Consider the following 27,938-nt stretch of genomic DNA (forward strand, 5'->3'; position numbering starts at 1 on the left):
TCTTAGCTAATTGGTTCCCTGGATTCAAATCCTTGGCTGTTACAAGAGCAGGGCCTGGATCCTGTCCCAAAGAGAGACAGTCATCCCCCACCAGAACCTCACAGCCGATATCCTGGAGAACCCCAACTACCAGCCAGCCCAACCCCTCCTGGGTCTGCACAGGGATCCAGGCCATAGGCAGGGCAAGGGGCTTCATCCTAGGGACCTTCACCCAGGTCACACAGCTCCTCAGCATCTAAGGCTGCACCACCCTGGGCCTGACAACAGTTCTTTCTGTCCTAGGGTCTCACCACCCCAGGAACATCTTCCTGTTGACCACTGTTAGGGGGCTTATTCCTTCACTCTCTCTTCCCTGGTCCTTCTCACATGAACAGAGAGCAACAATACCCAAAGTCCGAAGGTGCAAACAATTCGATGTTTATTGGGGTGAACTTCCAGCAAGCTTAAATCCAAGTTCCTTTTTCCTTATTTTCAAATCCCAACTTACTTCCTGTTTGCCTCTAATTTATATAGTAATATTTGTAGCTATATCTTAACCAATCATTCTACTAAAATTTACCTAACCAATCCTAACATTGTAACATGATTAGCTAACCAATTATATCCCACCACTTTTAATTAGTTTACACCTGCAAAATTAATTATACAGCAGACAGAAACAATTATAGAATCAGACAGAGACCATGCAAATAAACATACAAAACAATACAGAAGTGAGGATTTCACAACTACATCTATACAGACATAAGGGTTTTCCAGCTGTGTCTATTGATAAGTGAGTTCTTACCAGACAGAAAACTATCAAACTAAATTTCCTTTTACATGTTCTAGGCTCTTCCCTTTCTCTGGAGGTGATAGATTGGATCACCTTTCTAACAGCCCTTACACAGATAGAATCAAAATCACTGTCTTTCTTTTATACCTCTATAACTAGCTAAGTGATAAGAATACACCTAAATTCTTAAAAGTATAGGCCAGACGGGTTTGAATATCTATATCCTAACAACCACCACCTTCCGCTCCCACTGGGGGTCCGAGGGGCCTGAATCTAGGAGACTCCACGCAGACATATAGGCTGAGGGCAGGAGTGGAAGCCTGTCCACCACCCCATCCATCTGGCTGACAGCATCAATGGCCTTGGGTCCCAGCAAGGGAGGTAGATACTGGGGCTCTTCCGTAGAGTCCCCCTAGTTCAAATCGCCAGCCTGCTCAAAGGCATTGTGGTGGGCATCCACATCCCCTCCCTCCTTAATCAGAGGCAGCAATTTAGTATCGAGGTTCCCTGCGGAACTGACAGCCCGGGGTCTATCCCCACTCATTCCTGGGAAGTCCCCTATGCCTCTCTGCTCCACCATCGCCAGTCCATGCTGCTGCTGCTTCTCCTGCAGCTCTTTCTTGGGCTCTTGCTGTCTCTCATGGTCCTCTCGCTCTCTCGGACTCAGCTCCAATCCCATCCATCTCTGATCCCCTGATGGGGAACCTGATTGTGAAGATCCCCATCTGGTTGGGGACCAGACTCTTGGGGATGCCTGGCTACTGCTCCAGCTGCTCCCAGATCCTCTTGTAGCCCCATCTGGGTCAGGAATCTGCTCCTTAGAGCAGTCCTTGTCCTCCAGCTGCATGATTAACTGAGCCTTGGTGAACTTTCCAATGTGTAACCCTCTCTTTTTGCACAGGATTACAATGTCCTTCTTAAGGAGATGGGTGATAGGCCATCACTTCACTGTTCCCACGTTGCTTTGGTCTCACAGGCCTGTGTGCTCTTAGCCCCCCTACGGTTTCCAGGAAGAACCCCTAGTGTGCCAGCCCTTCTCGAGGTCACCATCTCTTTGCCAGGGTCGAGCTGCAGACTCCTTCACCACTGGGACCACTCGCTGCAATCCCCAGGGGAAGCCTGTTATTGCAAAAGTCCTTCTTGCTGGTCACACACTCCCAGGGATTAATTGCCCCCTGAAACCGTCCCTCTCTGAGCCTTCAGCACAGCTGGTCCTTGTTCTCTCCCCTTTGTTTTACTGCTCCCCAGTCACTTACTGCAAGCAGCGCCATCCACGGGGTGCAGTACATCCCACCATTGGCACCAGTTGTCACAGAGTCCCCGGGTGATGCTCTGGAACTGCTCCCTACAGAGCCAGTCAGGACTCTCATGAAGTCTCCTCTCTCTGAGCAGACTGTCTTCAGGGCAAGAAACTCACATGGCTTCACCTTCCTGGGTCTGACCTTGTAGCATTCAGCATCCTCTGCCCCTCTGTGTGCTTCCTACAGTGAGTCCACCCAGGCGGGATCCTGGGAAAGCCAGAGGGTCCTGCACCCCAACTTCGCAGTCAGATGTGACTCTTAGCCAGCCAGTAAATCAGAGGTTTATTAGATGACAGAAATACAGTCTAAAACAGAGCTTGTAGGTACAGAGAACAAGACCCCTCAGCTGGGTCCATTCTGGGGGGCAGTGAGCCAGACACCCACACCTGCATTCACTCCATGTCCCCAGCCAGTTGCAAACTGAAATGCTCCAGCCCGTCCTCCTCTGGGCTTTGTCCCTTTCCCAGGCCAGGAGGTCACCTGATCTCTTTGTTCTCCAACACCTTCAGCTGGCATCTTTGTAGAGGAGGGGCCCAGGTCATTAGTTGCCAGGAGACAGAGTGTTGGCCATTTTCTGTCCAGACAGCATCACATTTGTCCTCTAGGGCTCTGCAACAATCACACCCTCTTCTCCTGCCACCTAGATACTTAAGAACTGCACTGGGGAAACTGAGGTACCCACACGGTATTCAGAGAAAACATTATGAACATTCCCACTTCATCACAGACAAAGGTGATGTAAGTCTACCAGTGTGGACATGCCCTAACTTTCCTCCCTGGAGACAGAGAATCTGTACCTGCTGAGAAGCAGATAATCCCCCAGAGACTTAGCAGTGTGAGGCTAGAGCTCAGACACCAATGGGAGGCAAATCATTCTCCAGTCCCCCAGGGACACACTGTGAGCTGAGAATACACCAAGAAGAAAGGAAATATATTCTCAGTGAAATGGGCTGTGAAAGTGAAGAACGGGTCCTCTCTAACCAGATCATAGAATGCTACTCGCCCCCTTTCATAGTCCAGGTAAATCCCAATTTTCCTGATGCTCTTACTCAGGGACAGGGGGATCTCAATAGGGGTGAGGGCTCGGTATTGGCCCCTGCACTCTTCCACAGCCCAGACCCCCTCCTGAGGGCTAAAGTGGATCCATCCCTTCCTGCTCACAGTCTCTCTGGCTACTCCCACACCCCAATTTGTCCCATCCCCTACATCTATCTCCCAGTAATGTCTCCCTGAGGTGAAGCCCTCATAGCCCAGCACACAGGTTACACAGTCAAATCTCTTGGGGCAGTCAGGTACATCCCGATGTTGGGATCTCCATTCCACACTTTTCCGATTCTCGGACAGGATGAGATGAGGATAAGCTGTGTCTGGATCCAGAGTCACATCCACTAGGGAGAGAAAGAATTGGGTTGTCAGATACCGAGCCCAGCCCTGGGGGAGGCTGGGATTGTTTCTCCCTCCTCAACAGCCCTGCTCAAACTGGGCTATTCCCTGGTTTCCTGCCTCTGTCTTGGCCCAGAGGCTGCCTCTGCTGAGGTGGGCAGTGAGTGCACTGCAATTCCCTCTACCCAGACTCCAGGGGCTGTTGCTGGGCCCCCGCATTCCTATGACCCCCTGCAGGGGAGCAGAGACAGAGCAGGGAGGCTGCACAGGCTGAGGGTGGGCAGAGAGAAATGTCTTCAGTGTTTTTGCCTTGTAGGTCAGGTGCCACTCCCTATCCAAGTGGGAAGAGAGGAAGTGATGGCACTAAGGGGGATGGGAATTGAGATCCTTGCTCCTGGTGAGCAGAGCAGGAGACACCAAAGGATAGCTCCTCTTGCCAACATAGGGAGAAGGAAAGAGAGAAAAGGGGACGAAACACACTCATGGAGGAACAGGTGGCTATCAGCCACTCTCAGGTCACAGCCAATAGGGGATAGCAGACACCAGCCCCCAAGTCTTAGCCAGTGACAGTTCTGGGCACAGCAAGAGGAACAGAGAATGTGGCAGTGTCCTCCCCAAGCATTCAGAGTCATGAACCAGGCCTGAAATAATCATGAGTGTGGTTTAAAGTGCCTGAGATTTAAAAGATAAATAGATAGCAAGCGTTGCTTGTTTGTTTTCACTTGTGTTGTTTGAACCTGTCTGGGGAACGCCCCTCCCCAAGTGAGTGAAAGAGAGTGAGTGAGTATCTTGCTGTCTAAACTCGCCAGCAATGAACATGCAGACATGTAGTCTCCCTGGGGCTGATTGCCCTCTCCTGCGCCTGAGGAGGGAACTGCCATTCTATCCCCTCCACACTCTTCTCTGTCACTACCGTGTCTGTCCCTCTCCAGCGCAGTCTCCTCCCACACTCACGTTCTCCCTCTGAGCTGCTCCCATTGCCCTTTCCCCAGGTTCTTAAATCTAACAATCCCTCTCTGCTGCCCTTTTATTACCCCCATAGCCTACCTTCCTGCATCCCCCCTCCACCTCCTTTATGCACCCTACATTCCTCAGAACCCCTCACTCTCTTCCCTGTACACCTCCTATGCTGTTTCCTGCTCCCCACTTTCCTATTGCTCCTTATAATTGCCTGTCCAGTTTCTTAACTCTGGAGTCTATGGAGGCAGCTATTTCCCCAGAGGACAGCCTGTCTTCAATGATGGAGTGAGAGGTTTAGATAAATGGATGTATTTTCAATACAGCCATCTTTAGGTTGCTACCACTAATTCAGGAATTGTTAGTCTGCAGCTCCATGGCAGTGGGGAAGGTGGGCAGGGAGGGTCAACACACAGAAAGGGATTTCTTAAACCTGTTGGGAATAATCCTTGATCCAAAAATAACATCTTGCTGGATAGCTATAAAAGGCACAGAGAAGGGCAGATGAGAGGCTGACATGACTAAGGAGACTGAGGAAGGAAGTTTGGGGGGACCTTATAACGATGTGTTTCCATAATTTTACCTTTTTTGTTGTTGTTGTTCAAGGGTCAGGCGGGGCCAATTGCCTGTCAGTTCCTTCACTAACCAAAATCCAAATGAGTACAGCCTTTGATATAGTGCAGAAGGAGAGCAGGCCATGGATGGGAAAGGCAACACATCTCAAAGAACATGTTACTGTAAAGTAAGTAGCCTCTTTCTCTTCAACTGATTATCTATCTGCATTCCACTCCTGGTGGCTCCTAAGCAGTGAACTCAGACTAGGAAGTAGGATACTGAAATCTCAAGAAAACAGCAGTTGAATAACTGCTTTACCAAAGCAAGCATCAGCTCTGGAGACCTCTCGTAAGCACAGTGAAATGGTGAACTGAACCCAGATAGTTGCCCTATATATTTATAGGGATATTTCCAAAGGAAGCATAAACTCTGGTAGAGTGAGCTTTAATCTGAATGGGGGGAAAAGGTTAGCTTTTGGTAACACAACTGATGCAGTCAGAGATCCATTTGGATATTCTTCTGAAAGAATATAGCCCGCTTTTTACCTTCTCAGCATAGGCTATGAGTAATCTAAATGAGATTCTGCGTGGCTTAGTTCTGTCTAAAAGGATGGTGCTCTTGTAATGTATAAGGTGTGTAATTTCTTTTCCATATTACTAGTGAGAGGTTTTGGAAAGAAAATAGGTAAACAAATAAATAGTTTGATTAATATGAAATTTGAATACAATTTTAGGAATGAAACTAGGATGAGACTTAGGCCTTATCTCTATGAAAAGCAGTGTACAGTGGGTCTGCCATTAAGGCTAAGATTTTTCTGACTCCATGCACCTTCCTGGTGGCATGCATCTTCCTGGTGGCAAGCAGAAATGGAATTTTCACAGAAAGATGTTGAAATGAACAAGCAGCTAATGGTTCAAATGGTGGATGCTTGAGTTTTGCTAAAATGACATCCAAATCCCACAAAGAAGGAGATTCTCTGACTAAGGGAAAATCTGCATTAGGCCCCTTTATAAATCTAGACATGCAGCAATGTGAGAATATTTTGTAATTTTGAATATGAGTTTTGAATATGTGGATGAAAGGCAGATATAGCTGCCAGTTGGACTTGTATGAAACTAATTGAGAGTCCAGTTGATTTCAATGAAAGTAATTAGTGCAAAATAAGTGGAATGTCTGTTCAAGAAGAGAGGTGGTATACTTGAGCTCAAATTTTGAATCTCTTCCATTTGGTTTTGTCAGTTGATTTTGTACAGTCTATTAAATCAAAATATTTTGGACATCCTTAGAACATGCTCTTTCCAGAACATTCATGAAGAAAATCATCCAAGCTGTAACATGCAGGGACCATAGATCTGGATGAAGTAGTCTCCTTTTGTCTTGAAAGACCAACTCTAGGATTACAGGTAATTACGGGTAAGCAGATGTCATAGCAGAATCTAGAAGAGCCCCAATGAATTCGGTCTTATGGAATTATCATAGATTTTTTTTTTGTTTACTCTTAGGTCTGGATTGGCAAATGTTGTCTGAGACTTCTTGAGGACAAGGTCCTTGAATCAGTCAGGTGTCAAAATAAGGATAAACTCAAAGCAGGGATGAACTTTAATGTTCTACTTTCTTGGGAATGCTTCAGTGACTGATAGGAATTTTGTAAAGACTTTTGGAGCTGTTGAAGTGTCCAAATGAAAAAAACTTTGTATTGGGAGTGTTGAATTTCTACCACAAAACACAGATATTTCCTGTGCACACAATGAATAGAAATGTGGAAATATGCATCCTGAGGTCACCAGGTGCAAACCAATTTTGGGGAAAGAATAAGTGAGACTAGGGTCACCATTCTTAATTTAAGTTTTTGAATAAATATGTTGAGTCTTCTTAGGTCCAGAATAGTTTTCCAACCTCCCTTCTTTTGGAGAATTAGGAAGAAATGAAGATAAAAACCCTTTCCCCTGAACTATGGAGAAACCACTTCCATGCCTCCAAGAGATAACAGAGTGAATTTCTTGTTGTAATATCTTCTAGTGAGAGGGATCCCTGAAAAGTGATGGGGAAGGATAGTAGAGATAGTTTGGAAATGTTTAGCATAACCAGTTTGGACAATTTTGAAGATCCATTGGTCTGTTGAAATATTGTTCCCTGTAGGAAGTAGGTGATGTAGATGGGAAAAGATCCACAACTTTTCCTGTCCTTCTGATTGGAGGTGGGTGGGCCACCCCATGCTTTCATGCCCACAAGATTTGAGGACAAGAGGGAGCTAGGGCAGAGAGGTGGACTAATGGTCACTGCTGCTCAAACATGCTGATCTTCAGCACTGAGAGCATATGTGCACCAGGAATGGAATATATATAGAAACACATCTTGAAGATACTGGGGGTGTTGACACAAGAATGAAAGAACCCAGATTGACTCAGTTATTAGGATAATTTTTCAGGGTTGGAAGTTAAAAAAAAAATACATATTTTTACTTGAAAACTGAGCACATTTGACATGGACTCCTTGAGAAACAACAAACATGGAGTCCCATGAGGTCCTTTTAACAGAGTCAGAGCTACACTTCTTAAAATATTTGTTTAAAATAAAGCGTCCCTCTATTTCCTAAGCAGGCATTTACAACAGAAACAAGATAATTCCTTCCTTCTGTGATATAAAATCTGTAAATCCATTGAATGATGTATGCATCCAACTCATGCTCCTTCCAAGTTATCCTCTTTAACTCACATATCTCCCAGCTCACCTTTTTCTCCTCCCAGAAGAGTAACAAATTGCTGACACTTTAGAAATTATTTCACTGCAATCACTAATGGTCTAAATCCATGTTAGATTACATGGATTATTTCAGTTCAACTGACCAATGCACAAGGAAAGGGAACAGGGTAGGTGGGGTTTCAAAACTGAATAAACATCAGCTTTATTTACCTGCATATTGTCTGACATTACTCCATCCTGAAACCAAACACACACACAGATGAGAACACAAAGTCTTAACAGGATACACATCCATACAGAATTTATAATGGAGGCAGAGGGAGAGATGCTACTTACGAAGTTCAGCCAGGAGTTCCCCTAAAATAAATAAATAAATAAATAAATAAATTGAACACAGTAATAAATATACAGCAGTTCGTTCTTGATGTGATGCAATGCACGGGCCTTGGCCCCAGTTCCTCCCTGTACCCAGACTCAATGTTATCTTTTTGGATTTAAAAAGCAAAGTGAAGTAGGCTAGCTGACCACTCTGCATTCTGTATGGACACTGGACTCCCATGCCTGGCCCCTACCAGGTCTCCTGAGACTCTTTCCAGAATGTTGAGTTCAGCGAAACTCAAACCTCTGAAACCAGGAAATGAAAAGCTTCCTAAACTTCTAAAAAGTAGGAAACAGAGATAAGGTACACACCACCCCTGAATGACAACCTGAACTCTGCTCTTAAAGTTGGCAATAGTCAGTGGGAATTGCTGTGCAAGAAGAGCTGCTATAATAAATAGGTATGAAATACGACTAAGAGTACATGCCATTGATTGTGTTGTGTTCCATATGTTTGAATTCCAGCATTTATTTGCCAGGAACTCAAGCTGTACTCCCAGTGGTAAGTGTGGCTCTTTGAGCTCTTTATTCTGCCTAGGATTGTGCTGGCCCCACAGTTGCAGTGCCAGAGCACAGTCCTAAAGGACAAAGTTTGGAAAAGGACAGAGACCCACCTGGCATCTTGCCAATCCTCACACTACCTGCATTGATCCAGCTCCCCCCTACCACACACACATTCTTCCTCACTACTCCAACCCCTCTCCCCAGTCTCTCAATCTATGCCAAAAAAGTTACAAGAATCTAAAAATGTTACAAGAAGCTAACATTATGGGGGAGAGGGGAGGGAACAGGGAGAAAGTGTCAGGAAACTCTTGACCAAATGACCCAGTGACTTGCCTTGATCACACTCAGCCCCATTGTTCAGGTAGTGGCTGAAGAGCTAGAGTCACAATTGCATTATCCTAACTAATTACTAGAGTATTTAATCTTCCATCTATTTAATCCTCCACAAATGGATATCACCCCTTGGAATTTATCTCAGCTAGTGCACAGCATTGCTGTCCTTTTCAGGAAGAAATATTTCAAAAGCTATTCATAGTTAAGTTCTGAACTCCAGCTTGGCTCCAGCTGAACTGACACACCAAAGGAGTGAAATGTGCATGTGTTGCAAGCCAGAGGATGGCTCAAGGTGATGTGCTATGGCTATTGAACCTGAGCAACACCCATGAACTCTAAGTTTCAGCAGCTTGCATAGCGTGTTTATTGTCATGTTCCTTGCAGTCTCCAGTGGCTCCTTCTGAAAGTTTTGCCCTGAATCCAAACTTCTGGTTTTCAGAACAATATTTTAAAGTAGACTAAAATCCACATACAGCACAATTCAATTTTAAATTAGAGGTGTTGTTGTAGAAATTAGCATTAATTAAAGTGACAGTTTGAGCCTCAGATATTTATAAGGAGATCACTTCATACAGAAACTTAAAAATTGCAGAAGGCCTGGTTCTGCCACTGGCTACAGCACAGCAAAGTGAATTGAGCAATTACATTTCAATATGTACTTCTACATACAGAAGGAGGCTGTATTTTTCTGTTCTGTACTGTGATCTCAGGGTGAGCAGATTTTATTATGAAAAGGCACTGATAGCGAGGGTGACCAGACAGCAAATGTGAAAAATTGGGACGGTGGTAGAGGGTAATAGAAGCCTATATAACGAAAAGACCCAAAAATTGGGACTGTCCCTATAAAATCGGAACATCTGGTCACCCTACTAACAGATAAGGCTCAGATTCTGCACTCAGTTTCATCCCTGAAACCCCATGGACTCTACTCGAACAGAGCAGAGTTTGGCCCTAGCTCTTGCATGCTGACAAGAGAGCAGAATTTGACACTAAGGCTCCAGTTCAGCAAAGCACTTAAGCATGTGCTTAACTTTGATGTCAATTGGATTTAATAACCATGCCGACAGCTAAGCACATAATGACATTGTTAAACTGGGCCTCAAGGGTCCAAGAAAAATCTCACTCTCTCTTTTCCCCTCCTTCTCTCCATTAATACCTCTTGTAATCAGCTAGTCAAGCTAAATATGTTAAATTTCCATACCCACTCTCACTCCCATTTGTATTTCAGACAATATTCATAGAATACTTAACAAAATTAGATCTGGGCTATTTATTAATGCCAAAAGAGATGAGTCCACTTCACTTCAAATGTGGAATCATCATTTATTCAGGATTTATCCAAATGCTCAACTCCTCCTCCTCTCTCAGCCTCTTTTTCTCTCTCTCTCCCAAGGTTCACCACTCTCTTCATAACACTAAATCCAAAATCTCCATTGGTTCCTCTGCTTGTTTATTTATTTTTATAGAAAAATCTCTCTGACTGAACTGCATCCCCTCCCTTTATGTTGTCACTTTACCTTTTGCTTTGTGTTTCTTCCAAAAGTAGTAAATGGCTGGGAAAATGAGAAAACCCAAAAGAGCCAGAATTACACACACAGCCACCATCCAGGGAGAGACCCTCGGGAAAAACACATCTGCAAGAAAACACGTCATTGGCTTAGAATTAGTGTTGAATATATGCAGCACTTTGGTGAGCAATGTTACCAGTTAGAAGAAGCTAACTACTGGTGGATTTCATAGTGTGATAAAGATGCTTTGTGCTTTACTGTTAAGCCAATAGAAGACAAGATTTTACCCTGGTTATGTCTTTTATATTCTACAAAATTGGAGACGCTGCAGAGTGGTAGATGAGAAGTAAGTGGCCCATTAAAGTAAGTGGCAAAAGTTCAACTGACTTCATTTGGACAGAATCAAGCCCTAACTGACAAGAGTCTATTTGGTAAATCTGAATTTTGCAAAATAATGTAGTGACCCTGCTCCTTCAGTTGTGTTTGTACTTCTCCCTCCTCGTGCCATCCTTCCTTCCTCACTGCCCCTTTATCAATTTGTTTAAGACTCACTTTCTTTCTTTTAAAGAAACGCATAACATTACAGTTAGGGCTGTCAAGTGATTAAAAAAATGAATCGCGATTAATGGCAATGTTAAAGAATAACAGAATACCATTTATTTAAATATTTTTGGATGTTTTCTACATTTTAAAATATATTGATTTCAATTACCACACAGAATATAAACTGTACAGTGCTTACTTTATATTATTTTTATTACAAGCATTTGCACAGTGAAAAAAAAACAAAAAACATTTGTATTTTTCAGGTCACCTAATACAAGTAATGTAGTGCAACCTCTTTATCATGAAAGTTGAACTTGCAAATGTAGAATTATGTACAAAAATATAACTATACTCAAAACTAAAACAATATAAAGAGTTGGAGCCTACAAATCCACTCAGTTCTACTTCTTGTTCAGCCAGTCGCTCAGACAAATAAAATTGTTTACATTTGCAGGAGATAATGCTGCCCGCTTCTTGTTTACAATGTCACCTGAAAATGACAACAGGTGTTTGCATGACACTATTTAGCCAGTATTGCAAGATATTTACATGCCAGATGTGCTAAAGATTCATACCTTTAGCTAAAGATTCACTGCTCTATCCCAAAGAGAAGCTGCCTGGAGTCCCTGCTTCTCTCCAAAGCTCCCACTAGATTCACAGCCAAGACCACAGGCTGCTTCCTCCAGACACCACACCAAATTCAATCTCTCACTGCTTTGCATATAGCCTGGATCCAGTCCACAGCCTGAAAGTTTTGGGGCTTGTCTACACTGGGAAACTCCCACAGCCATCTTATCCCGAACCTCCCATGTACATATACATCATAATCATCTCTTACATAGTTGCAGAATCCTGAGATAATCAATTATTTTTTGTCAATGTCCAAATTTCTTGGTCAAGGTTTAGTCAAGATCCAGACTCCAGAGAAAATAATACAAAATAATAATAAGTAAATAAAAAGATTTGCGGTCAATTTAGAAGCATCTGTCGTTCCAGATTTGGCCACTGGTCTGCCTATTGACTCCCCTTACTGTAGTCCTTCCATATACAATGCAACAGAATTTTTGGATGAACAAGAAATAAAGGATCAGCCCCAAAAACATTCTAATACAAAATATTACTCTGTGATTCTAAAGTTATAGGAAATAAGCACAAATCCTTTACATTGTGATGGGTTGCCACAAGGGGTTGTTGATGCTAGGCATTTAGACATCAGTTAAATAACTGGCTGGGTTACAGTGCAGAACAGCTAGTAACAGGAGGGACTGACATGGGAAACCAGTTGGCAAGTCCATGCTGCCAGAGGGAGAGTGTGGAGGTAACCCAGTTTCTCAGGTATATGCAGGAAAAAATTCTGGCAGAACTATATGGGTATAATTATACCAATATAACTCATAGTATGGCCTCTGTTATCCCAGAATAAGAGTGCTGTTTTCCTGTTAAGCTTCTCTCACTTTCAAAGCTATATAAACTTCCATTGTTGTATATGGAAGAAATTCAGGAAGAAGATCATGATGTAAGTGCACACAGGAGGTTCAGGATAAGATGCCTGTTTGAGTCTCAGGGCAAGTCTACACTGGAAGTTCTACATTGGCACAGCTACACCAATGCAGCTGAAGTGCATCTAGTGAAGATGCTCCATGTCGATGGGAGAAAGCTCTCCCACCAGCATAATTATTCCATCTCTGTGAGAGGTAGAAGCTACGTTGGCAGGAGAGCATTTCCCACAGACATAGTGCCGATGTGGACAGTGCTTCGCTCAGTGAAACTTGCATCATTCGGGGGGAGGTGACTTTTTCACATCCCTGAGCGATGTACTGTAAGTTATATCGACTTAAGCGGTAGTGTAGACCTAGCCGAAGGTCTGAATGTCCTGAGTTTCATGCAATTAAGTGACACTTAGATTTGGTGTATGCTACCAACCTATTTTGGTATAACGACATCGCTCACCCCTGAATGACGCAGTTATACTGACATAACCCCTGGTGTAGATGGTGCTGTGTCGACGAGAGAGCTTTTTCTGCTGCGAAAGCTACCTCCTCTCAGGGAGGTGGATTAACTATGCTGATGGTGTAGCTAGCGTTGTCACTAAGCACTACAGCTACACTGTAAGGCTGCACCGCTGCAGCACTGCAAGGCTATGTCTACATTAGAGAGCTTACAGCGGCACAACTGTGCTGCTGTTAGATTGCTTATGTAGCTGCTCTATGCCGATGGGAGAGAGCTCTTCTGTTGACATAATAAAATCACCTCCACAAGGGGTGGTAGCTATGTCGTCGGAGAAGCTCTCCCGCTGACATAGCACTGTCCACACTGGTGCTTAGGTCGGGGGGGAGGAGTGTGTGTGTGTGTGTGGGGGGGTGTTTTCACACCACTAGAAGACATAAGGGATACTGACAAAAAAGTAGTAGTGTAGATGTGGCCTGAGGCCTGGTCTACACTGGAGGGGAGCGGAAATCAATCTAAGTTACGCAACTTCAGCTATGTGAATAATGTAGCTGAAGTTGACGTACTTAGATATACTTACCGCAATGTTTTCACTGCGGTAGGTTGACTGCTGATGCTCCCCGTCGACTCTGCCTGCGCCTCTCATCCAGGTCCAGTACCAGAATCGATGGGAGAGCACTCGGCGGTCGATTTAATCACATCTTCGCTAGTTGCGATAAATCAACCCCCACTGAATCGATCGCTCCGGAGATAAGTGAAGTCATGCCCTGAGTGTAGACAAGCCCTTAGGTTATGTCTATGGTTCAAACGCTACAGCAGCACAACTGCAGCACTGCAGTGTATGCGCTTATTACAGAGGCAGGAGGAGTTCTCCCTTCAATGTAGTAAATTCACCTCCCTAAAGGGCAGTAGCTAGGTCAGCGGAAGAATTCTGTCGATCTAGTGGTGTCTACATCGCGACTTAGGTTGGTTTAGTTATGTCACTCAGGGGTGTGGATTTTTCACACCCTGCAGCAAAGTAGCTGGGTCAATCTAATTTTCTAGTGTAGACCAGCCCTAACCATGTCTTCACTGCAGAGTTAACTGAGCTGATCAGTGGAATGAATGTGGGAATTTTGGTAATATTTTTATGATTCCTATGCACAGCTCACTTTCCCTCTGGGCTTTGTACTGCTGTGCATTGAATGTAAAGGGAAGAGATGAAATGTTTGACTCACCTAGCAGCCTGGCTGGAGACCAGAGTCTTTAACAAACTGAATAAAGTCTACACATGTGAATGGAAGAACCCAAAGAGACAATGGAAACCCCAGTGGCCATGACATTCACACCCTAGTGGCCAACAGCCAAAAGGAAGGAGATTTCCCCTCATGTCCTTCCAGGAAACAGAGCAAAGGTGCCCAACTGAGAGAACAAAGAGAAAAGGTGTCAGGTGGGGCTGTGTTGAGAGCTGAGCTCACACAGTGACACAGGTCACACATCTGGGACTGACAGACAAAGAAAAAGAGACAGAAGAAGAGGCAGAGATGGTTCCTGAAACAGCATGGCTCAGAGGAGTCCTAGCATTGGCTAGTCTGAACTCTCTCTTAACTTTTGCTTCCCTATGCTAACCTAAAGATGCTGCAGCCAGGTGACTAATAAACTGTTACCTTGTTTTGAAAAAGTTGCTTGTGTCACTGCAGCTACTCACTGAGACCATTGCACACTGATGGGACACAGTACTAGCCTCCCACAGGAGTCTCACCCAGCTGGAATTGCCACAGAGAGAGCCAGGGATCGCTGATGCCTCCAAGACTCCAAAACTGGGCCTTTGGGTAACAGGCCTGTTTGTGGGTCATTGGGGCCCAGCACATTCATGCAGTGACCTTTAAGGGGTCTGTGAATGAGTGGACTCTCTGCAGGAGTGCCTCTTTGTAGCATAGCAGCTTTCCATACCTGCCCCCCCTCATTCCCATCGATAACTGCTCAAGCAGTGGGATGGTCTCTTTTCCTGTGACCCAGGTCACGAGGTTAATCCATCCCTTCCAGGGTAAGAATGTCCCACAGATAAAAGTCCAATGTCCTTATTTCAAGTCTCCAGTGCCAACTCTGGGCCCCATGGTCCTTGCCTCAGGGCGTCCAGTCACCCTTATCTTCCTCTGTGGCCACAGGCCTCGATAAAAGTGACTGGTAGGGGAATCCAGGCTCTTCCACTATATTGGTTTCTAGCCACAGTCTGCTTGGACCAACTCCTTGCTACTGTTTCCCTGTGGTTCCTCCTACCATGGCCATTCTCAGGTCTTCTCCCCTGCAACCTCTATCAGTTCCCCCCTTCTCTCAGGGTTGGGACTCTCAGAGCCCTCCCCTGGAATCCCCCTTAACAAACCCAAACCACAAGTACAAACAAAGCAATTTCCACCCTCCTCAGGCTTGGCCTGTCATGCCTTTCTGCTGTGTTGTTTCCCCAGCTTTGTACCTTAACTGAACACTTTCCGGGGCTCACTCCCTCCCTGGAGGTCCAGAACCTGCCCTTTTTTCAGGGCTTATCACTGAAGCCTATTCCACTCCCAGTGGCTATTTCATTTCTTATAGCTACTTGCCAGCCTTCTCTAGTCAGGCTAAGATCCCAGGGCTTATTCTTCACCTAGGTTTCCTCCTCACACACTGTCCACTTTCAGAGAGTGATTGCAGACTCCCTTCCTGCATCCCCCCTTTTAATCTCAACTTTCTCTGTTTACAGTCCTCTCCCAGCCCCTCCCAGCTGGGCTTCATCATCCATTCAGCCTAGCTCTCCCTCCAGGTGCAGCCTGGTAGATTAAGTAGTTTCTTTCAGGTCCATATTAACTCATTCAGGGCCTTGTTACAGGTTGGGATATGCACCTGGCCCTTGAATCTGTGACAAGTAGCATCCAGGTCTGAACACCTGGTTTAGGCTAACCTGGGTATAAGCAGTCAAATTACCAAGACCTACCCAAGTTCTAGCTCCTTGCTGGTGCTGCATTCACCCCTGTGTGTCGCTTGGACTTCTAGGAGTATGTCTCATGGTTCTTAGCACTGCAGCAAACAGAACTGCCCTATGATTCTTTCCCAATGAATTGTGGGAGAATTTGTCTGTCCTTCTGGGAACATTTTTTTGGGGGGAGGGAGATGAATTGTGATAAGACACAGGGGAACTATCTGCAAGTGAAAATGGCATCCTGGCTCTAGCCTGTGTAACCCCAACTGGGTCAATGAGCCTGGGTGTGAAGCAGCACTAAACCTGGATATGAAGGGCTTTGTGTATGGACAGGAGGTACACTAGGGGGAATGCCGAAGTAACAGCTCTGCAATGAAGATGACCCTTGGGGTCTGATCAGCTAAGCCAGTGGAAGTTTTCCCCAAATTTGGGTAGCATAATGGGGCCATTAGTGTAGCTTTAATACCAATGTAGGTTCTGTGTGTAATAAAGAAGCTCTGCAGAAAACAAAGGAACTTGGGTACTACACAGAATAAAGGAATATAAAGAGGAGTCAGCAATGTGAACACAAAAGGACATACTTCCCACCAATGCTTGCCACATTTCATTCTATGGGTAGTTTGGATGGGCACTGACCTGTTATATAAATCGTTGACTCTTTCTCCTGGTTGAGGCGGGGGTTCCTGACAAAACAGGACAAGTCTCTGTTGGCATTTTCTGTTGTAACAATGGAAATTTTCATTTGAAACAGACCATTGGCATCTTTGGATTTAGTTTCAGAAGATGATGCTAAGAGCTGCCCATTTTGATCTCTCCATTGTGCCTCAGGCTCAGGGTACCATCCAGCAGATTCACATACCACCCGGATCCCTCTCTCCTGGTAACCCTCAATCGAAATGCGAGGGTCAGAACCAAAACCTGGAAGGAATGGAATAAACCTCTGTTAACTCCAGACATTCATTTTTGTGAATACGCTGCATAGAGGGTGAGAGTTTAAACCTTCCATAGCAGGAAAATGTCAATTCTCTTTCTGCATCCCAGTTCCTCATGAGCACATGCAATGCTTTGAACAGTGAATTGTGATGGTATCACAGAGGGACAGGGCCATAGTCCTCCCACTCTCTCTCTTCCTAGGTGTCAGATTACATAAACCCCAAACCTGGAAGCTTATTTCAGTGTGACCAGCTTGTTCTAAAGAGAGGACAAGATTTAACCAGAGCAAACAGCTCAGATAAGCTGTGTCTGTGTGCTAGAGACCAAGGGCTGGAACACTTAGGCCTGCCCTATTCTAATTGGCATAGGGTTATTCCATCCTTCCTATTGGAGTGTAGGGGGAAGAGGGAACATGCACCACACTCCTCCACATGGTCCTTGGAAACAGTGGGTCTGTGCAAGCCCACTGAGAGACCCATAGCTATGGTAGAGCTCACATGAAGCCTTACAGCCATCAGCCCTAAAGTCATTTCAACCTGGATCCACACAGGGACTTAGGTGTTGCAAAACCTAACTTTTTAGTGCCTAGAAAATCTGCTATCCACAAAGGTATCCAGGTTGCTATACAATGAATGTGGAGAGATGAAGCCTGGGAATGGGATCCACAAAACAAGTATGTTGGTGCGGAGCCACCTGAATTAGCCAGTGGGATATTGTGATGGTTCTCTGGGTACCTACGACAGTGAGTCCCAGGACCGGCTCTAGGCACCAGCAAACAAGCACATGCTTGGGGGCGGCACATTTCCAGGGGCAGCAAAAAACCTAGAGCCGACCCTGGTGAGTCCTTTTGTTAGTCCTCTGCCTCCAGTATGAGGGAGTTGCTTGGGCCTGGGTAGGTGTCAGCTCCCTAACATCACCAGCCTTCCAGCCTCTCAAGCGATCTTGTCTAGGCAATGCCAGCTTGTCTTCGCCTGGCAGGTTAACAATAGGTGCACCTCAATCCCTGAGTCACATCCTTTGGATATCCAGCCCCAACACTGGATATCCACAGAAATTCTAGATCCCCTGAAACCAAAAGAGCAGTTTACCAGTTTTACCTTAAATCTCCACTCCTGTAGATCACACAGCACTTGTAAGCACTTCCAACAAAACCGAAGTCATTTTACTTAAATAAGGGTAAAGACTTAACTAGAAGTGAGAGACAGTGATCGAAACAACTGGTTACAACAAAAAGACATAAAAGGTTAACCTGGGCCTACACTTATTACCTTTCCTATCTCATAAAGTAGGTTTCTCTCGCAAAGTTCAATCTCTGGCAGAGCTGGCTAGTTTCACAAGAATCAGCATCCAAATGTTCATGACATCAGCCCTTGTGCACAAAAGGGTTTCCCCTAGGAAAGGATCCAGAGGGTATTTCCCCTCCTCTGTTATACTCAGTCTTTTGTTTCTATTCACAGAGAAGGTGAACCACTCTACTGTTGCAATGTTTCCTTTTTACTTTGAAGAAGTTTCAATTGTTTGTAGCTGACGCTGAAGTTTTCTCATTGAAAGCCCTAGGATTGAGCAAGGGTACGCAACTGAACCCTGTAGTGCATCACTGGCCAGACAGGGCATGGTGGCAACTCCTTCCTCCCTGAATGGGTCAATACCAAGACACATTATCTCCTGGGGACTAATCTCTACTCCAAGTCCATGAACCATACTTTCAAAATAAATACATTATTCTTTAAATATTACTCATACATGCATCTCACAATGATTATGAATCTCGACAAGTTATGAGCTGTCTGATTTACATGTAAGCAGATACCTTACATCAGTGGTCCCCAACCTTCTTCATCTGGCGGGCACCAGATGACGACCCATGGAGGACTGTGGTGGTGGACGAGCATCTGCCGAAATTCCACCAACAAGTGGCAACATCCATAGGTGTCCCCGCTGAAATGCTGCTGAAAATTGGCAGCATTTCGGCAGCGATGCCTCTGGATGACGCAGCTTGTCGGTGGCATTTCGGCAGATGCTCGTCTGCCGGCCAGTATGCGGGTGCATTCAGATGCCCCGGTGGGCGCCATGGTGCCCGCGGACACTGCGTTGAGGACAAGATGACTGATCAAATAAGAGGATCTTTATCCATACCTACTGATTTCCTGCCAGAGTCACAGAGAATCCATAAGACACTGACAAGTATTATTTTGTGCTGACACTGGCAAGTATTCTGCTGTGTCATAAAACCAGCTGAAAGATTGAGTTAATAATCCTGTTATGAAGTAAATATTTAAACAAAGTGGTTTATGCTAAATGGTGTTTCTCTGAAATATCTGATTAGAGCACATCTCCAGTATAAAGTTTATAGTAAATCTGATGTTTTCTCTTTTTCTTTCCCAAGACAAAAATAAAACAAAAGGTCAGTTGGGAAAACTGAGGCACAGAGAAGGAAAGTGACTTCCCAGGGTCACGCAGTAGGTCTGTAATAGAGCAGAGAACAGAACCCAGATTTTCCAAGTCTCAGACCAGTGTCCTACACGCTAGACCACACAGCAATGCCACCACCCTTGGACTTGTTCTTTAAAATAATTTCTTACATGTACAACTGCTGCCTACAAATCATATATGTGTACATTAATAAAACATGACAAGGCGTCAGAACATGACAACACCCTTCCAGTGAGTTCCTTCCTCATCCACTGAAGGGCCCAGCACTCCTCTGTACACAGGCTGTGAGTACAGGAGCAACATCAGTAGTTCTCCAAAGAGAGCAGCTGGTCCTGCTCCACAGAAATGGCACCACATGTGTCCCTACAGACAACACATCCTGTTGTTGCTGCTGATCATCTGAAAGAAATGTCACTTTCCCTCTCTTCCTCAGCATTGTCAAGGGGAGAAGCTACCATCCTCACCAAGGCCTCCATCCCTGTGGAGACCTGCAAGTGAATTCACAATACAGGGGTTCCCATGCGTCCCTCAGCTCACCTGTTTTTCGTACAGGGGGCAGAGGTCTGTTTCTTGCAGCCTCTGTGAGCTAGGCCCACACTGAGGTGATGTGGTAGGTATTATTCATCTTCCTTCTCCATTTCCCTTCTGATCTCTTTCCTGTGTTGCTGTCCTATACTCTGTCTCCTCGATCTCCTCCCCTTTAATAATCCCACTAAATGATTTCTGAAATGGTAGCTGCAATCTTGCAGCTTTCATAGAAATGCAATCATTTTGTGGTTAAACAGATTTCATTTCTTAATTGAATGAATTTCAGCTAATTCAGGAATTATTACAAATTTACTTTCACAGACAGAGAATAATAAAGAGGCAGGAAAATCCACAACTGAAATGAGAGGTGAAATCCTGGCCCCACTGAAGTCAATAGGAATTTTACCACAGACTTCAATGGGGTCAGGTTTCCAGCCTAAGTTTGTAACTTGTGAAACTGACTGAATGGGCCTTTACTGAGTCAACCAGTTTGATTTACTTCTCCTGTTGGGAAATCCAAATATTGACTAACCTGCTACTTTAAGCTCCAACATAGCTTCTCCATAAAACGTACTTGATTGGATGAAACAGCTGTAGTGTCCTTCATCAGCAGGTGTGATTCTGTATATTCTCAATGCAATGTTTCCATCGGCAATACCATCTCTCAGAAGCTCTGTCCTTCCCTGATATGATGGCATCTGCTTTTCATAGTGATCTACTCCATCCTTATATAGATGTATAACTTCAAGAAACTGAGTCCGGTACCATCTCACCTCCATGTTTTCTGCACTCATCCTGGGCAACAGGTGACAGGGTAACACAATTTCCTTACCAGCAATGGCTGTGATGGGGTGATCAGGTCCCGTGACTTTGAAATTCACTGTCAAAGGAACCAAGACACAGAATTTTATCTGGAAGGAACTGAGAATAGGTACTTCTAAGAAATAAAATAAAACAGACCTCACAGAGGTCTTCAAAATATATTTTAAATACAGGAAGTTCAGAGTTAAAGTTAAATCTACAAGAAACCCAATCCTTGGAAAGTCTGGACAGTTAAAGTTAAGGGCCTCAGATCTCTTTCCTTTGGTCCCTTAGCGTTGCCCTGAGAAAATCAGAAATTCAGATTGTTTTATTCATCTCCTGGAAACCATTTCATTTATAAATGACTGCAATAACTAGAAAGCTTTTTACAGCTTCAAGCACCCTATAGTGGTGGGCAGGTGTAGTCGGGTTGGGGGGGCTCCAATGAACTATTAAAGTCTTTTGGAGATGTTGAATGCCCAAGTTCTGCAGCCATGCCATGCCCACTGCCCCCAAGACCCACGCTCTTCCCACCTTCCACAGGCCTCATGCATTCCATTTACTATATTAGTTGTTCTGCAGGAAAGAGATACTGGGGTTAGCAGGCACCTTGGAGAGTAGGGGATGTAGCACAGAAAGGAATAATCCCTTTCCCACACCCCATTAAATATATGAATTAGTTTACAAATAGCTGGTTTAATTATTTCCAGTGTTGATGGAATGACAAATCATTGAAATGATCAAAATGCAAAGTATTTTAACAACATCCAAATATGGTAAACAACATTAGAATAGAACAGTAGCTCTGCTGTACTTAAGGTTGAGAGCTGCTTACTGTTACACATATTATTTGTCTAAGGGCTTGTTGACATTACCAGCTGGACTGACGGGCAGTGATCCAGCAGGGGGTCGATGAATCGTGTCTAGTCTAGATGTAATAAATCGACTGCCAAGTGCTCTCCCGTTGACTCCGGTACTCCACCAGGGCGAAAGGCGCAGGCAGAGTCGACGGGGGAGCGTCAGCCATCGACTCACCACAATGATGACACTGCAGTAAGTAGATCTAAGTACATCGACTTCAGCTACGTTATTCATGTAGCTGAAGTTGCGTAACTTAGATCAACCCCTCCCCCCCATGTAGACCAGGCCTAAGCACTCTAAAAAATCAACACGCTGACTTGGATTCTCTTGAAAGTAGTGTGATTCATAGGAGCCTGGAGTAGAGTCTGGAGTGATTTAAATATGGGGTCATTTTAGCACAGGTTTCCCAAGATATCACATGACATCAAAATCTAGCTCTTATTTGGAAAAGTTCTTGAGAGTAAAATTGAGAACTCCATCATGGGCCAAGCCAAACTGATTCTCCAAAGAAAGTGAAATGTGCCTGGGCAGTAAAACTAGGGCTCTCATGTAAACGAAAGTGTTTGCTGGCAGCCTAAAATCAGATTAACTGTGTTTTTCTAGGTGACATGTTGTGGCCATCGAACCTGAGAAGCAACAGTAAATTCAAGTCCCACCCACAGCAGCTTTCTGAGAATGTGTTGTGCATGTTAGTTGCTGTCTGTCTGCACTGGGCAAGGGCTCCTTTTGGAAGTTTCATCCTGAGTTAAAGCCAATCTTTCAAAGGGCTTTAAAATCCACACGTACTCCAATTTCACTTTAGAAATGATACAAGTGTCACTACCTACAAGTGGCCAGTGTCTGTGAGGATATTTTCACATCACCAAAAAGTTTTTCTCCCATTCAAAGCTCTTTGGAACTTTTTGTTCCCTTCTTTATTTTCTTTCAGCCACCAGAGGGGGACTCTTTCAGGGAGCCTCTGAGGCAAAATTTTTGTTTCTGTGGAATCTTCTGACTGTGACAGTCCCTGCCCATTCTCTTCCAATGGGGAATTCAGCTCTGTGACAATGTTCACAGCCTCAGTTTCCACAGCTACATTCTCTGATTCAGGGGCAGCCACACTGAGATCTTGTCCCACTAGTACCTTCTCAGATGGTCCTTATGTATAACTTTGTGTTTAGTCTTGGGATGCAGCTGTATCCTATACATCACTTCATTTGTTTAGGTCAGCACTCTATAGGGTCCCTTCCAAGGTTTATCCAGGTTAGGGCTCCTCTTCTTCTTTCTCCCAGGGTTGTGAAGCCAGACTAGGTTTCCTCTTTCGAAAGTTTCCCCATATGAACATATGTCAAAGAAACTTTTCATTTTATCAGAGGCTATCATCACATTTTCTCTAGCAAAGGTGTGGGATTTTTTTCAGTTTCAGACTGTAGGGTTTCTATATAGTCCAAATGATTTAAATTGTTCCTCTTCAGGAACTCCACATGAGCGGTTCAATGTGTGAAGTGCTGTACTATACTTTGTACTCTCATTGGCTGCTGTTCTATAAGCCACCAAAAGGCATGGAAAATGCTGGTCCCAGTTCCTTTGGTGCTGTTCTACAAAGGGAGCCAGCTGAACTTCCAACATACTATTGAACCTTTCTGTGGTCCCATCAGACTGTGGGTGTATTAGGATGGTGTGAGTTTTGTTGATCCTTACAATCTCACAAACATGAGAAGAAACAATTTGGATTCAAAGTTTCTCCCTTAATTGGTGTGTAACTCACCTGGGACTCCAAATCTGGTGAAAAGTTCATTCACTTGGACATCTGCTACTGTCACAACCTCTTGATTTCTTCTTGGGTACACATCAGGCCATTTTTTGAAGTAGTCTGTAGCTACCAGCAAATATTGATTGCTAGCCTCTATCTCAGGCAAGGACTCAAGAATATAAATGGCAGTGCACCACTAATGCCTGCACGAGACAGAAGCTCCCCCACTCTTGGCGGGACCCTTTGTTACAACAGAATCTTTATATTTTCTGCACCAATTTTCTACACCCCACCTTGCTTTCACCCTATGGAATTTCTCTTAGCTTGGCTAAGGTTTTTGCAGCCTCAAAATATCAAGTAGTTTTACAATCGTGACAAACTCAGAACCTCCTTTCAGTGTATCTGGTACAACCAGCTGGTACCTGTACCCATCACCTGCTGATTCCTCCCACTTCCTATACAATATTTCATCCTTAAAATTACAAGATTTTCCACTATGTCCAGAAAACTTTTATTGTGAGGGGACACTATATTCCAAGGTGGCTGTGTTTGCCAATTAATTTTCCAGTCATGCACTATTCTCAGATCAGCATCCTTTCTTTGAGAAGTTTTTGTTTTCCCTGGCATTCATTCCTGCAGTCCTACATCATCTGTTCTAGTGGATGAACCATGAACATTTTCACTTCTGCAAATTATGGGAAGAGAGGAGAAAGACATCTCTTCCTGAGCACATACACTCTGTTGGGCAAACAATTTCTTGCTCTTCTGATTATGGCAGTGTTTGCATTTAGCTCCCCGACCATGTGGTCTGGACAAAGCATCCATGCTTGTGCCCAAAATTCCATCTTGATGCCCAGATCAGGATTATTCGAAAGGGAACTGAATTGTTTCTATTTTAAATGAAGGTTGATGGTTACACCTACCAATTTCACTGCAGTTTAACCCAAACTATAAGAGAAATATTCTCAAAGAAAATAGCAGGAATTAAACAGAGGGAAGATGAATGATTCTAGTGGGATGATGGGATAATGTAATCATGAGTCATGCTCCTTGCCTGCTTCCAGAACAATGGGAATGGATGTTATCAAAGAAGAGCAATTCACTGGGACCCAAATCCACATAAGGATTTAGGCACTGGCACAGTAAGAATTGCAGCACTTAATTTTTAAGTGCCTAGAAAACCACTAGAATAACAGTGTGATTCACAAAGACTGACTTAGGTGCCCAAGCTCCCTATACAATGAATGGAGAGAGACAGGCTCCTAAGAATGGGATCCACAAAAGCCAGCAAGCTGGGCAGGGAGCTGCCTAAACTAACCAATGGGAGATACCGATAAGAAGGGTGTGTTCTGTCCCCTGCTCCTATCACTAAGTTTGGCACTTAAGTTCAGGCTGCAGGGAGGTGCCTATCTCTGCCTATTGATCCACAACTGGGAACCCAACTTCTGCAGTAGGTGGCTTAGGCACCTAAGTCATTTCTTCTGAGAATGAGTTAGATGCCTGCCTCACTCCACACAAGGCAGTGAGGGGGGAAGGAGGTGACTAACCTTTAGCTCAGTATTTAGGGTATTCAGCTGGGATGTGGGATACCTCCAGTTCAGTTCCCACTCTGCCGTGACTAAGAGAAGGGATTATCATGGGTATCTACCATCTGTCAGGGGAGTGTCCTAACCACTGAGCTATAGTGTCATTCTTGCTCCTTCCCTAGACCAGTTAATAATTAATTACTCAATTAAAGTGGAACAACTTCAACACCAGAGATGGTGAGAGACCCATATCAGAATACTTTAGAGCCCAGTGTTTAGGCCACTCCCCTAACAGGTGGCAGATCCCTGTGCAAATCCCTTCTCATCAGGCACTCCATCTGTCTTCCTCTATTTCATGGATTGTACTGGGATTTAGGCAGGAGATAGGGGTCAGGAGGCCTAGAGTGAGTTAGCCGTGCACATGCCTAGAGCCAGAAACATAGGTGCCTAGGGAATTTTTAAAGTGGAAATGTAGCTGCTCAGTGAGTTCAGCTGCCTACAAGGTTAAGCAGAAGCCAAGCAGGACATTTGTAGATTGCAGTGGTGCCTAAAACTGGAAATTAGGTGCCTGAACTGAAGAAATTCTTACCTGAATCCAACTTGTGAACATGGAGAGCAATGAAGAAAATTATATAACAAGGCAGATGTGAACACAACATGACATGGGAGATGGAAAAAGACTTCATCTTCCTAGGAGCTTGGTTTAGATAACTGGAAAAAAGAATGAAACAAAACCCAGAGCGGTGATTTTCTTATATAAGTGCAATATATTATGCGGTGGCAGCAGTCATCCACTATCAGTCTGATCTTAAGGCCCTCTGCAAAATCCACACAAATTAATATTGGCCTCAATATAAACTAAAGGTAGAATTTTTCTACCATACTCAAAGGAATTCAACAAGGGGCTCCTGAATTACGACACTCTAAAAATGGAATTGCTCATTATCTCAGCTCCAGATCTAATTTACCAAACATTGAAGCAGATATAACTTTTCTCTGGATGGGCGCTAGGCAAGGGCACAATTATAGACTATCAGGGTTGGAAGGGACCTCAGGAGGTCGTCTAATCCAACCCGCTGCTCAAAGCAGGACCAATCCCCAACTGAATCATCCCAGGCAGGGCTTTGTCAAGCCTGACCTTAAAAACCTCTAAGGAAGGAGATTTCTCCACCTCCCTAGGTAACCCATTCCAGTGCTTCACCACCCTCCTAGTGAAAAAGTTTTTCCTAATATCCAACCTGCCTCCCCTCCCCCGCTGCAGCCTCAGACCATTACTCCTTGTTCTGTCATCAGGTACCACTGAGAACAATCTCGATCCATCCTCTTTGGAACCCCCTATCAGGTAGTTGAAAGCAGCTATCAAATCCCCCCTCATTCTTCTCTTCTGCGGACTAAATAATCCCAGTTCCCTCAGCCTCTCCTCATAAGTCATGTGCTCCAGCCCCCTAATCATTTTTGTTGCCCTCTCCTGGACTCTTTCCAATTTTTCCACATCCTTCTTTTCGTATGGGGCCCAAAACTGGACACAGTATTCCAGATGAGGCCGAACAGAGAGGAATGATCACGTCCCTTGATCTGCTGACAATGCTCTACTTATACAGCCCAAAATACCATTAGCCTTCTTGGCAACAAGGGCACACTGTTGACTCATATCCAGCTTCTCGTCCACCTTAACCCCTAGTTCCTTTTCTGCAGAACTGCTGCCCAGCCATTCGGTCTCTAGTTTGTAGCAGTGCATGGGATTCTTCCATCCTAAGTGCAGGGCTCTGCACTTGTCCTTGTTGAACCTCATCAGATTTCTTTTGGCCCAATCCTCTAATTTGTCTAAGTCCTTTGTATCCTATTCCTACCCACCAGCGTATCTACCACTCCTCCCAGTTTAGCATCATCTGTAAACTTGCTGAGGGTGCAATCTACATCATCCTCCAGATTATTAATGAAGATATTGAATAAAACCGGCCCAAGATCAACCCTTGAGGCATTCCACTTGATACTGGCTGCCAACTAGACATGGAGCCATTGATCACTACCTGTTGAGCTTGATGATCTAGACAACTTTCTATCCACCTTATAGTCCAATATCAGGCTTATAACAGAAACTCAGTGTCAGCCTACACTTATGGTGTGACAGCTATCATGACATAATTAGGTTTAACTGGTTCCCTGGAAGGCATCTTAATAAAGCAGCTGTCCAGAGCAAGTGGAGTATGATTGAGTGTTATAAAAAGGCAGTCTGCAGCGATCAGCTGAGCATCGAGCAGCGGAGGCTAACAGAGGGAGTTCATCTGGGGAGAGCACATTGAGGCTTCATCTTGCAGGCTTCTCTGAGTAGTTACTGCAACAGCTAAGGAAGCTCTTAGAAGGAAGGTAATATGGATGGTGAGCGTTCAGCTGTTGTTACCTGCACAGGATGTGCCATGTTTGCTTTCTTCCACAGGACAGAAGTGACTTTGTCTGTACAAAGTGCAAGCTGGTCTCCATATTGGAAGAGAAGGTTTGAGGTCTGGGAGAAACAAGTTTCAACCCTGAGTTGCATAAGAGAAAATGAAGATTTCCTGGACAGACGTCAGGATATGCTTCTACGGGCACAACATTCTGAAGAATCAGAGCAGGCTGCACAGCAGGGATAGGACAGTGAAGAAATTTGGCAGCATGTGACCTCCAGAAGAAGGAAGAGGAGCATCTATGTACCAGAAATGCAGATACAGGTAGGCAACCATTTTCATGTTCTCTCCACAGGTACTAATGCGGAGAGTGGACTAGATGATACATCTGAGGAAAGGGAGCAGAAGGACACTCCACTGATTGGAAGGCATGAGATGCACTGTCCTAGGGATGAGGGTTCCATGACCACTGCTCCCAAGAGAAGGAGGTGAGTGGGGGTGATCTGGGTCTCCTTCCTCAGGGGGACTTAGTCATCTATCTGCCACCCCGACCGGGAAAACTGAGAGGTCTGCTGCTTGCCAGGAGCTAGGATCCACGATGTGACGGAGAGACTGACAAGATTCATCAGGGCCTCAGATTGCTACCCCTTCCTGCTTCTCCACATGGGCTCCAATGATACTGACAAGAATGACCTTGAGAGGATCACTGCAGACTACGTGGCTCTGGGAAGAAGGATAAAGGAGTTTGAGGCGCAAGTGGTGTTCTCATCCATCCTCCCTGTGTAAGGTAAAGGCCTGGGCAGAGACTATCTAATCGTGGAAGTCAATGAATGCCTACACAAGTGGTGTTGGAGAGAAGGCTTTGGATTCTTTGACCATGGGATGGTGTTCCAAGGAGGAGTGCTAGGGCTCCACCTA

The 27,938-nt window shown here is 44.7% G+C and overlaps 2 protein-coding genes and 1 pseudogene across 9 annotated transcripts in view; 1 reads left to right on the plus strand and 2 right to left on the minus strand.

The window, feature by feature from the left end:
• LOC115635664 overlaps positions 1-27,938 on the plus strand; it is a 1,110,108-nt pseudogene that overhangs the window by 712,786 nt on the left and 369,384 nt on the right.
• Positions 1-27,938, minus strand: part of LOC115635684 (zinc finger protein 239-like) — an 861,693-nt gene that overhangs the window by 426,188 nt on the left and 407,567 nt on the right. The window lies entirely within an intron of this gene.
• Positions 2,388-27,938, minus strand: part of LOC115635672 (butyrophilin subfamily 1 member A1-like) — a 35,857-nt gene continuing 10,306 nt past the window's right edge. For 3 of the 8 annotated variants that reach the window (XM_030534765.1, XM_030534766.1, XM_030534762.1), the window contains exons 2-8: positions 25,226-25,347; positions 20,249-20,596; positions 16,459-16,740; positions 10,407-10,523; positions 8,011-8,031; positions 7,885-7,911; positions 2,388-3,464 (exon numbers count right to left, since the gene is read on the minus strand). In XM_030534765.1, coding sequence (XP_030390625.1) covers positions 2,947-3,464; positions 7,885-7,911; positions 8,011-8,031; positions 10,407-10,523; positions 16,459-16,740; positions 20,249-20,596; positions 25,226-25,322 — 1,410 coding nt within the window. In that variant the 5' untranslated portion in view covers positions 25,323-25,347 and the 3' untranslated portion in view covers positions 2,388-2,946. Of the gene's footprint in view, positions 3,465-7,884; positions 7,912-8,010; positions 8,032-10,406; positions 10,524-16,458; positions 16,741-20,248; positions 20,597-22,501; positions 22,573-25,225; positions 25,348-27,938 lie in introns of those variants that run through there. The other 5 variants (XM_030534767.1, XM_030534768.1, XM_030534770.1 and 2 more) reach the window with 3 other exon arrangements.

This window comes from Gopherus evgoodei, chromosome 15 (assembly GCF_007399415.2).
Source record: "Gopherus evgoodei ecotype Sinaloan lineage chromosome 15, rGopEvg1_v1.p, whole genome shotgun sequence".
Taxonomy (NCBI): Eukaryota; Metazoa; Chordata; order Testudines; family Testudinidae; genus Gopherus; species Gopherus evgoodei.